Source organism: Miscanthus floridulus, chromosome 1 (genome assembly GCF_019320115.1).
Source record: "Miscanthus floridulus cultivar M001 chromosome 1, ASM1932011v1, whole genome shotgun sequence".
Lineage (NCBI taxonomy): Eukaryota > Viridiplantae > Streptophyta > Magnoliopsida > Poales > Poaceae > Miscanthus > Miscanthus floridulus.
The window spans coordinates 151,902,510-151,914,379 of record NC_089580.1 but is presented as its reverse complement, the minus strand read 5'-3'; the positions used below and the strand labels follow the sequence as shown (position 1 = coordinate 151,914,379).

Genomic DNA, 11,870 nt, shown 5'->3' with positions numbered 1-11,870 from the left:
ACGAGTTTCACCCCTCTTAATAGTATGGCTATCTATCCTAAATGTGATCACACTCGCTAAGTGTCTCGATCACTTAAAACAAAATGGCTCCTACTATTTATACCTTTGCCTTGAGCCTTTTATTTTTCTCTTTCTTCTTTTCCAAGTTCAAGCATTTGATCATCACCATGCCATCACCATCATCATAATCTTCATCATTGCTTCATTACTTGGAGTAGTGCTACATATCTCATAATCACTTTGATATACTAGGTTAGCACTTAGGGTTTTATCAATTAACCAAAACCAAACTAGAGCTTTCACATGGCCGACTCAAGCTCTGACTCTTGGCCATTTGTATTGATATAGCAACCTTATGAGCTTAGCCAAAGATCTCCCACTCATCTCCATCATTGATTTATTATCATTGTGAGATTGGGAGAGAATCCAAGTGCATTGCTTGAGTGATTGCATCTAGAGGCACTTGGTATTCGTGTTTCGCTGTGGGATTCACTTGTTTCTCTTGGTGGTTCCTGCCACCTAGATGACTTGGAGCAGTGAGGATCGTTGAGCAGAGGTTGGTGATTGTCTTCGGCTCCAATCGTGGTGATTATGAGGGGTCTTGTGCCTTCCTCGATGGAGCACCGAAAGGTAACTCTCGTGGATTGCTCGTGCCATTGAGTTATCTCACTTGTGGGTAGGTTCTTGCGATGTCCAATTGTGTGGACGAGGTTTGTGCAATACCTCTTAACCGTCGAACCATCAAGTGTTGGTCGACATAACGGGGACTAGTGTGCCGGCAAGCACGTGAACCTCGAGAGAAAAATTGGTTGTCTCTTGCCCTTTGGTATTCTTCCGATGATTGATTTAGTATTTATCTTGTGATTGGTTCACTCCTCTACACGGTGGTATAATCACCCTACTCACTTATTTATATTCTTATAAACTAGTTGTAGCAAGCTCTTTAGTGTAATTAGAATTAAGAGCTTGCTTTGTTGTTTTAAGTTTATCTAGTGGATATCTTTAGTGTAGCAAGTGTGAGAGCTCTTAGTGAGTAGTGACATAGCAAATTATGTGTCTAGAGATCATAGCAACTAGAATTGTTGGATAGGTGGCTTGCAACCCTTGTAGAGCTAGAGCAAGTTTGTATTTCGCTATTTGTTATACTAATCAAATTGCTCTAGTTGATTTGTAGATTTTTAAATAGGATATTCATCCCCCTCTAGCCATATTAGGACCTTTCATCTGGATCGCACTACCGTCTTAGGTGCCACTGTGGTCGCACTGCGCTGTTGTCATGGCCACACTATCGACCCTTCTCGTGTCGCGACGCTGCTGCTACCGACGCCACTGCGACGTTGTGCTGCGCTACTGCTCGCCTTGTCCTAGCACACACGTGGGCTGTCTCAGCTGCCCCGCGCCGTCGCCTTGCTTTAATGACGCTGTGGTTGCGCATGCTGCGCCCCCACTAGCCTCTGCGCACACGTGGTTGGTCGCATTATTGTGTAGTGGGTGCGCAGACGTCGCCTTAGGTCCAGTCGGCCATGTCCCACTAAGGCGTGGATGAGCCGAGCCCACTTGCCGTGCTGTCTCTCTGTTTTCCTCTTTCTCCCTCTCTTTTCTACCGCTGTCGAGTCGTGTCATGGCGAGCCAGAGAACGAGTACCTCTCATCAATTCCTTATGCTCGTGTCTCCGCCTTCACGTCCCCTCTCCAGCCGATGCCACCCCGCTTTGATTGTGGCTTAGCCGAGCTCCAATTTTGGATGCTTTGCCCGCCGTCGTGCCGTTAAGACTCGTCATCGTTCGGGTCATGGCTAGCCTCCACCACTTTACCTCGTGCAAATTTCTCTACACCACTATCTCGCCTTGGCTCCTTCTCTCCATGCGCATGCTAGTGGGAGCGCTACCACCTCCCCGTTGCCGCTGACGTGGCCGTGTCCGACGTGGCTCGTCGCCGTGCTCGTCACATGCACATGGCCTGCACTACTCAAGTAGTCATCGGCCGAGCCACCACTTTGGCCGGATTCACAGTGTGCCCCTAGTGCTTATCCCCTATCTCTACTGTCATGTTACCGCTATGGCTCACTGGAACACGGTTACTGCTGTTGCAAGTTGTCCGTCGCTGGGGAGACATCGCTCTACTTAACCCCCATTCGTGCAACCACCACCCATCGTCGCGTGTTGGCCCATAGGTGAGCATCGGTCCCCTAGATAGGTCTACAAGGGTCTCGGGTGGCCGACGTATGGCCTAGTGCCATCGCCTGTCGCACCGGCGAGCGCGGGGCATCCTGAGGACCTCTCTAGTGCGAAGGTGAAAATATCCGAGGGTTTCGTTGCAAAGTCGTTGTCTATAGAAATAGTACGTGTAGTGTTCGCGCGATTTTCTGGAAACACTAGGGCATTTTTGTAGCAATGCCAGCGCGCGCGTAGGCTCCCCGTCGTAGGCCGCCTCCGCGCGTGGGCCACGTTGGGCCAAAATCATTTTATGTTTTTTTGTGTAGAATATAAATAGCTTTTTATTTTAATTCTGAGCTAAACTTTGGTAATTAATATTAAATAAACTAGGTATCCAAAAATTGTAAAACAAATTTTGTTAAGTTCCTAAAATTTTTCTCTATATGTTAGTGTATTTAGTTCATATATATACTGTTGATACCAGGAGCTATTAAATTATTTAAGAGTGCTTAATATTATTAGGTTAATTATTGTAGGAATTTTTGTGGTAAAATGGTGATAGCTTTAGCTTTGAAAATTTTACAGTAGCTTCATGATATTATTATGTGCTCACTATAATTTTTGTAGCTTTATCATAGACTTAACATAAGGGTATTTAAATACTCTTTGTTTCAAATATACATTAAATCATTAGTAGAAATAAAGATATATCCTTCATTTATAAAGCTAGATGCTTGTTAGTTGAACCCAACACTTTACTTGATGAAGATGATAGTTAGCTTAGTATCTTAGTCATTACAACTAGCTTAGTAGTTTACCATATGTATTCTTATTTTAAGAGTTGTTGTTGCCAAAATACTAAGTATTGCATCATCATCGTATGCATGTAGAGAACGAGTTGGCGGAGATCGTGACCATCGGAGATCACGACTTCGAGGAGGTGATCGAGGAGTATGAGGAGGATATCCTCGTGTAGGAGGAGGTCCTAGAACCACCACTGACTGGCTGAGCTGACACCCTACCTACCCAAGACAAGCCCCGGTGCATAACTCTTATTTTGGATAATCACATTTACGTTACAGGCATTTTATGGAAACCACATGCATAAAATATATCAGTCCTATGAGTCCTACTAGTACATGTGCGAGTAGCTGCTATGCTTAGGTTTTTCGATAGCGTGAGTAACCTGCCGTTACTCATAATAGGTGATTATTATTATTACTCTCATGATAAAATAGTGAAAGAAAATAGAGACCGTGCACGGATATGGTACGAGTATTGGTGGATGTAATAGGTTATGACCCACGGCCAATGGAGCATAGCTTGGTTATAATATTTTCTCTGTCCGTGTCGATTAAGGACCGATCGTTGTATTATATTCTAGTCAGATTATAGACTCATTATCCTGAACACATATTTACTTATGGGAGCAGGAAGACTTGTTGCTCTCTCATCATGGGTTCTCGCTCTTTCTGGACCAACTAATTAGAGGCAGAGATGGTGGAGGTCTAAGCACCACACTGAGTTCGGAACTCAGGAGTGGGGGCTTGGAGTCCAAGTTTGAACGGAGACCAAGACCCCTTGATAGAAGAGTGATGGACTGGTCTTACTTGTGCCTAGGATACAAGCGGGGCGTATATTTTGGGGTACCCAGCTGGAATATATTGGTTCATGAATCATCGTGTAATACAATACGACTTGTCTACGATCTAGCACCGTAGTAAGAACTGAAAGATAAACGATGGTGAAATAGATCTGATTGCTCAACTCTAGCTTAAAGGTAGAACATGTGCTTACATAGAATAGTTAACTAATGAACTAATCTGGACTGCTAATAAGAAACATACATAAGGATTCACTATTAGTAATGCTTTACGTAAAAAGGAAACCCAACAAACCATAAAGTTTATCATATCATTTGGAGTTGGAAAATTATTCTCACTAGTCAGGTAAGTCTTGCGAGTAAATTGTGTACTCAGGGTTTATTTACTCTTGTTGTAGGTGCAGCTTGAGGAATAATTGTTGTGTGTAGGATTCTTCTGGTGGGTATAGACGGATCCTTGTATCTTATCGTTATATGTTTATTTCGATTTCGCTGTTAAATTCCGTACTTTGAACTTGGTATTATAATAATGTATTTTTGAGAACTCTTGTTGTATGAAATGGTTTAAGTATTATAAACTCGTACTTATTATTGGATTCTGGATAAAAAACGTGGATTATTCGAGTTCTCCCTTGGGATGTGCTCAACAGAACCATCCGATGTAGCTAACTTTTGAGGTGCTTAGTGTCTGATGGAAGACGAGCGCCTCCAAAGGAGTTTTATTTCGGACGATTCTGCCATAGGTATGCAGAACAATAAATCATCTCTTGTTTGGAAAATAACAAAGAGATAGAATAATCTCATATTATGAGAAAATTGAGAGAAAAATAATAGTTATCGATAACGTTACCTCTATAATTGCAAATATTTCTCTTATGAGAACTCGTATCTGGAAAACAAAGTCCATGGCAAAGTCACATGTAGCGATTATATCGGATCAATGAAGAAAGCAATTGCTATTGAATCCCTACTAAGAAGAAATAAGTGTTCTACTATATCTCGGGCAAATAAAATTAATGAATATGGAATATGCAGTTAATAAATAGATTATGAAGATCCATATATTCCTGAAGAATATAAATCGCAACATATAAAAATATCATACTAAGTATTAAAAAGTCTAAGATAGAATATATTCCTAAATGAATATTGAAGTCTCAAGAAGAGCATATCCTAAAAGGAATAAAAGTCATAGAATGACTTTATAGTGAATGACACTATTCAATTATGTATATCACATAGTAATCTCTCATGAAGCAGATAATATATCTCATGAAAGAGGAATGTTGTTCACTAAGAATGAGAATATCCTCGAAGGATTTAATCCATAAAAGATTTACCAGTTAATTCTTGAATAAACACCAGTAATACCTAAAGTGAATGTAGACTTGAGAGAAAAAAAATGAGAAACCCTAAACACCATGAAGGTGTCATACAAGCACTCAGAAAAGTGTATATTGAAAGCTAGCAAAGAAGTGTTGATATCCTCTAAATACCATAGAAGGTATAAGAATAAGAATAATGATGACTTTAGCAATTGAATTACTCCCCTAAATGTCAAATGCAAGACTAGATTTATTATTTAGTGGTATACTCAAAATTTCAAAGATTTATAGAACACATATTTTGAAAATCCACTAAGGAAGAATTATAAGTATTCAAACTCTATTATAAGTTTGATACACTATGTAGAAGATATTGAATATTACTTATTTACTCCATAATCCTCTGAAAGGATTTATTACCCAGAAGGATAAAATTTATTTGTTTTGCACAACTAATAAGTGGTCATTATGCATAAAGCATATTGCTCTTGTTTATACCGATATAATTCATAGAAGAATTATTAGCCAACGTTTTGGTACTACATATCATTAATTAAGCACATATTTTATGAAAAGTGTGGTTTGAGCAATGAAGTTCAAAATTTGACTGTATGAGGGAGAGCATATTTTATTGAATCTACCTGGAAGGTAAACCACTAGAATTATAAAGATCAAGTAGATCATATTTGCTAAAACACTAAAGTTTATGCATAGATCATGAAGATCAATATATATTCATGAAGAATAGAATATTCTGAAAAATACATGACAAAAAGGTTAAATGTTATACTCTTTTTTTTTCTACGTGAGTTTTTACTTGAAGGTTTCTCACATAATATTTCTAATGAGAGAACATCAATACAATTAACGAATGTGATGTACTCTTTTCTCTAAAAACCGTTTTTTCCCACTGAATTTTTTGATGGAGTTTTTAATGAGGCATATGCATATCGTGGTAATCGTCCAAGGAGAAGTGTTGTAAAACATACGGACTCTATCTAAAAGAAAAGGAGAAAATGGAATCATAATCCTAATCCGTTTATACGTGGACTTTTACTAAACTCTTAGATCTTAACGGGACTATATATATATATACATGAGAGCTCTATATTATAATTATCAATATTTAAAGAAATAAAGAATAGTCTCTCAATACTCTCCTATAATATATATAATAGGTTGATTACGGGAGACGGACTGATTCAGTATATTGCCTCATGTCCGTTGCTTTCCGATAGAACGGCCCAGATCGCTCGTAGCACCTCAGCAGGCCCCCGGAAAAGCCCCTCGCTTCGGCTTACGCCCACCCTTTTCTATCGCTCCGAGGCCCGAGCCGACTCCTCCCCTCTTCTCCCGCACTCTCGCAGGTCGCAGCCGCCACTTCTAGAAGCTTCGAGGCTGCTGCTGCGCCCATGGCCGCGGAAGCCAAGACGCCGTCCCTCGCTGAGGTACGCAACACCTCGACTACTCTAGTCCATCATCTCGTCTCGTGCCCACACCTCCCGATCTGGACTTCGCGACCCCGTTGGGACGGATCTAGCGGGCGCCCCCAGATCTGCGTTTCTCCGATGGCACCGTGCGGGATCGGGTTATGCTCGGCGTCCGGATTTGGGTTTGCTAGTAGGGATCGTTTGTTTGCCGCTGTTGATTCCGAAACAGCGAGTGGTCGATTTGGTGGGATTTTGGGACTTGTATATGCGCAGATGTTAAGGGTTTTGAGTGGAGGAAGAACATCAGGTTACCTGCTTCTAGTTTCGATTTTGTTTGGTAGTCGTGTTACGTGTTAACTAGGCCCTTGTGGAATGCTGATAGATTCGAAGTTTGTGTTAGGTATGCCATAGTTGGTGGTGGTGCTTAGTAGTCTCTCGTGCAAGTTTGGTGCCTAAACGTGTACTCCCTCCGTCCTAAAAAAAACGCAATTCTAGCTTTGAACCTGGACACGCCTTTTCTTTTTGGGATGGAGGGAGTAGTAGCTTTTGAGTAGTCTTGTAGATTTTAGGATGAAAGCCATCAAGGCTGATGGGCTATAAGGATTTCTGGTAATCTAGAAAGGAGATGGTGATGCATAAATGCTCTAGAAGAGCTGGCGGTTATGCAACACAATGTATTTTGCTATGAGTCCTGTGGTTTCAAAATAGTTATGAACTTTTTCTTGTGATTAGATATTTTGGGACGTATTTTTTAGTATTAGATATGTTCTTTGTAAGGAAAGGATAGTGCCACTATGCTAATATCTTTCCTTTTAGTCTTTTACAAAGGACATGTGTTCTTATTACCTGATTCTTTTCAAAATATCTAGTTTATAGAAAATTTCTAATTTATTATTTTGATTCCTAGGTTTTTTGTAGCTAAGTATTGACCACTCGGTGCCCAAATTCTTCTAAAATTTACAAGAATTATGAGTGGTACTCACCTCATTTGCAAATATCTGCTAACTTTGACTTTTATTTTGAATTTTTTCTGTACAAGAATGTTCTCATTCATATTCACCATTTTCTTTATGTGATCAGCATCGAATATTGTTTATCTATTCTTATTTTCATCTGTTGCTGTCCAATGTTTACTAGATCATAGCATCCTGATGTGCTCATATTTACAACCTTTGTATGGAACTTTTGAGTGCACATGTAAAATTGGTCCCCTATGTTGAAGTTGGTTGTGTTGTTATATATTTTAATCTGATGGGGCTGGTTATATGGGTTCATGTACTTCTTGCTTGGTAATTGCTACACTGCACTAGTTGTATATGAGTTGGGACAATTTAGTCAATATGAAATTGGACTTAGCTGTTTAATACAGGTGAAGGTTATTGAGTAAGGCTTCTACATGTACTCCTTTCTTGAATACAGTTTTCACTTACAAGTTACAACAATTTCATCGGCTGTGGCTTGCAAGAATTTGTAAGGAATCTTAAGTGTAGTACACCATCATGGCTACATATGTGTCAATAAGTTCATTTCTCAAAGTTGCATTGTATGTTGCCTTGCTTACTTTCATGTTATATCTGAGATGCAAAAATTGATCTCTTTTGATGTGAGTTGCTTGTCTTAAACTTCACTAGTTGTATGTGATGAATAATACACTAGTTCTTCTGCAAGCTCGTTCCTATTTGATTTGTGCTTTTATTTCAATTTTGTGATCCATAATTAGTGTTATTGAATTCATGCTTCATTTGTAGGAATATTCACTTCCATCACAAGAAGTTCCAGTCCAAAAGGCAGCTGAGGAGAAGCCCTCTAGTGGTACTGAGACTGAAGCTGCTCCCTCAACCAATGATGAAACTCCTCCATCTGTAGAAGACAAGAATGAAACTTCTGAAGTACAAGATATTGCTGAAAAGTCAGAAGCTGAAGAAACTAACACTGCTGCAGAGGGAACACCTGCTGCAGAGGAAGCAAGTGAGACTGCCGAGGAGGAAGAGGCTGAGAAACCTGAGATCAAGGTTTGTTGCTGCCAAAAAAAACTGATGGTGATATCACTTTGTAGTTTCATGTTGATGGATGCTAAATGCTTTGAAATTTCAATATACAGATTGAAACAGCTCCAGCAGATTTTCGTTTCCCAACAACAAATCAAACGAGGCACTGTTTCACACGCTATGTTGAATACCACAGGTAGGGTTTGTCATTGTGATATTTCATAAAATCGAGATAAATAAGGATCATTGTGATAAGTCTTCTCATAACTCTGGTTATTTAATCAGGTGTGTGGCTGCAAAAGGTGAGGATGCACCTGAGTGTGATAAGTTTGCCAAGTACTATCGATCCCTGTGCCCAGGTGAATGGGTATGTATTTATTGCATTCACCACTATGGTTTACATCATGTCCTTGTTGCTTGTTGTGGTGTTAGATTAGAAAAAAATACTTTCTGAGGCATGTGGATTATGCATTTCGAGTTGATAAACATTCACTTTACAGTAGCACTGTTCTTTAAAAAGAATAACAATGTTTTAGCTGTCTAATACTATTACTGTGCTTTACCTAGATAAAATACTTGAACTTTAGGACATGCTTGGATTTTATAGAGTTCTAAATGGTTGGATATGTTGCTTCACCTTGTCCTTGTCTAGCGAAGTCATGGAGGAGTATGAATGTTTGGTTTTTTGCCTGTGTGCTTGTGGGTCAGGTGGGCATGGATTTCTTAGCTTTCAGGACTGAGCCAAATTAGCTCACCTTTACTAGCAAGGTTTCCATTTTCCCATTATCAAGGCTAGGCAAAGGTTACGTAGAGACCAGGCGTAATCTTAAGAGTTCATAATAAACCTGGTACTGTAGTGCTTTGGCTATTAATTCTCTTTTTAATAACCACGAGTATAGTGATGTAAAAAAGTTGTGTAGTCTTGGTTCTTAACTTGTACCCAGTAGTTGGTGAAATAGATATATTGAATTTTTTCAGTGAAAGATTAACCACCTGAACATAACTGCTTAACCGAGATTCAAGTAATATATATATATATGTTTGTCTAGTGAATGGAAACCGATATGGTTGGTTTTTCTGGACTTTTTTTTGGGGGAACGTTGGTTTTTCTGCACTGTCTTTTTAATAGCTTCATATAACTATTCATACTTGTATATAAAGTAATTTTAAGGATGCGGGCAGTATTAGCATTTGAATTTGTTCAAGTTGTGAATAATATGGGTTAGTTAACGTGGACCTTCAGCCCAATATCTGCACTTATTGGCTTTATTGAAGTGAATTGATAGTTCACAGCACTACAACATTAGCATAGTGAATAATAGATTCACAGGACAATGTTCCATTCCATATGCCGTCTTTTGCCCATATGCATACTAAACATCTAATGGTCTAAACATATTTTGTAAATAGCTGACCTTGCACACATTAATTATATAAAATTGAACAAGAGTTCAGTCTCTGTAACTGTATATTGTCTGACTGCACCCAGAACACTAACTGACCTGTTTCCAAATAATGTTCAGTCCCTCAGCTTGCCTTGTTACCGTCTTGGCATCTCAAGCTCGACTGAGTTGTGTTCCATACGCAGGTTGATCGCTGGAACGAGCAACGTGAAAATGGCACCTTCCCTGGACCTCTGTAATACTACAATGCAAAAGAACTATGATCTCACAATGTTGTGCCGGCTTCTCACCATCCTTGGTAACTGGCGCCAAGTTATCAGGGACAGATAAATCATCTTTTTTGGAGCTCTCTACAAAATAAGAGATTTTTTTTTTACTTGAAGAATGCCTTGTTGCTCTTCCTAACGGTCATGTTCTGCACTGCTGAGAAACTAGCGTCACAGTTACAATTTTCCTTATATACAGTTTAAAAAATGATTCATGATTCCCCATCTTTGCACTGTAACGCAGTTTGACTCGGCTTACGATGCAAATTTGATGCACTGAGATCATCTTCAAAGTAGTCCGCGCCTCCGTGGCGATAGACATGCATCATAAAGTGGTCTAGAGTTTTGCACCGCGGCGAAGGAACGTTGCTGCTGCATTCTGTGTTTACCAGTTTTCCGAAGTTGCAAAGTTTTGGTTTTGGTTTTGTTTATCTAGAACCTTGAATATTTTACTCTCATTGTAGCTTGGGTTAGTTTATTTTTAGGGAATATAAAGGTCGCCATCTTCCATAAAATGCCACATATTTCCACCACGTATTCTTTTTAGAGGAACACGTGTTAAATGTTCCACTCCATTTCTCCTGGAAAACCTTTTTTTTTAAAATGGGATAACCAATCCTTGATGTAACGTCTCTGACACATTCTCAGTACGGTACCCCTATTGAATTCCGTTGCACAGAGCCCAGTCAACGAGGCCTTGTTTAGATCGTAAGTTTTTTCACTCTTTCTTTATCACATTGAATATTTGAACATATGTATAGAGTATTAAATGTAGATAAAAAAAATAATTAATTACATAGTTTGATTATAAATTACGAGATGAATTTTTTGAGTCTAGTTAGGCCATGATTGGACAATAATTGTCAAATACAAACGAAAGTGCTACAGTGCCAAATACTGATTTCTAACCTCAATCTAAACAAGGCCCAAGCTCGTATGTGCCATCAAACTTCATGTTTTTTAGTTAACTAACTATAGCCCCCCCCCCCCCCCCCCCCCCCCCCCGCTTTTTAGATATTAATAAATTATCTTGAAAAAAGTCTATTTCTGGCCCTTAAACTTTGGTTGAAGTATTAAAATATGAGATAGAATTTTGGGACCATAAATGATTTCTCCATCCGGGCTTGTTCGAACAATTCAAAAAAAAAAAAAATCAAAATACGAGAACTCCAAACCGAATTTTGGGAGTGTAAATCATTCCAAATGAAACAATCATCAACTAAAATTGTGGATTTTATCAAGATCTACAACTTTGGTTTTGATCGTTTCTCCGTGAGTTATTGCAAACAATTCAAAAATTTTGAATTTTAAAATATAAAAACTTCAAATAGATAGGTTATATGTTAAATAAAATAATATTTTAATATCTAAAAAATCATAACTAATTTATTTAAATATATAGATTATATATTTTTGGAAGACCTTTTGTACTAATTTCATATCTTTTGATTTGAAAAGCTATTTGTGAATTTTACCAATTTACCTATTATTTTATTATTTTTAGACCGGGCAAGGGCTAAAAATTGTCCGTTTTTAATAGTTGGAGGGCTATGCATGTCTGATTTTAGAGTTTGAGGGCTAAATTCATACTACAACAAAAATTCGTGAGCTAAAAATGGACATTTTCCTATTATCTCTTGCCGAATGAACTTTACAACAAACAATTAAGAAAATCCCCCCCTCTTCGGCCTTTCCCCCAC

At 38.8% G+C, this 11,870-nt stretch overlaps 1 protein-coding gene across 1 annotated transcript; it reads left to right on the top strand.

The window, feature by feature from the left end:
• Positions 1-6,373: 6,373 nt before the first annotated feature.
• LOC136544145 (cytochrome c oxidase subunit 6b-1-like) lies at positions 6,374-10,395 on the top strand. The gene is made up of 5 exons (XM_066536405.1): positions 6,374-6,531; positions 8,262-8,525; positions 8,615-8,697; positions 8,787-8,868; positions 10,090-10,395. The coding sequence occupies exons 1-5, from the start codon at positions 6,496-6,498 to the stop codon at positions 10,141-10,143; spliced, it is 519 nt and encodes a 172-aa protein (XP_066392502.1). The 5' UTR covers positions 6,374-6,495; the 3' UTR covers positions 10,144-10,395.
• The last annotated feature ends 1,475 nt before the right edge of the window (positions 10,396-11,870 follow it).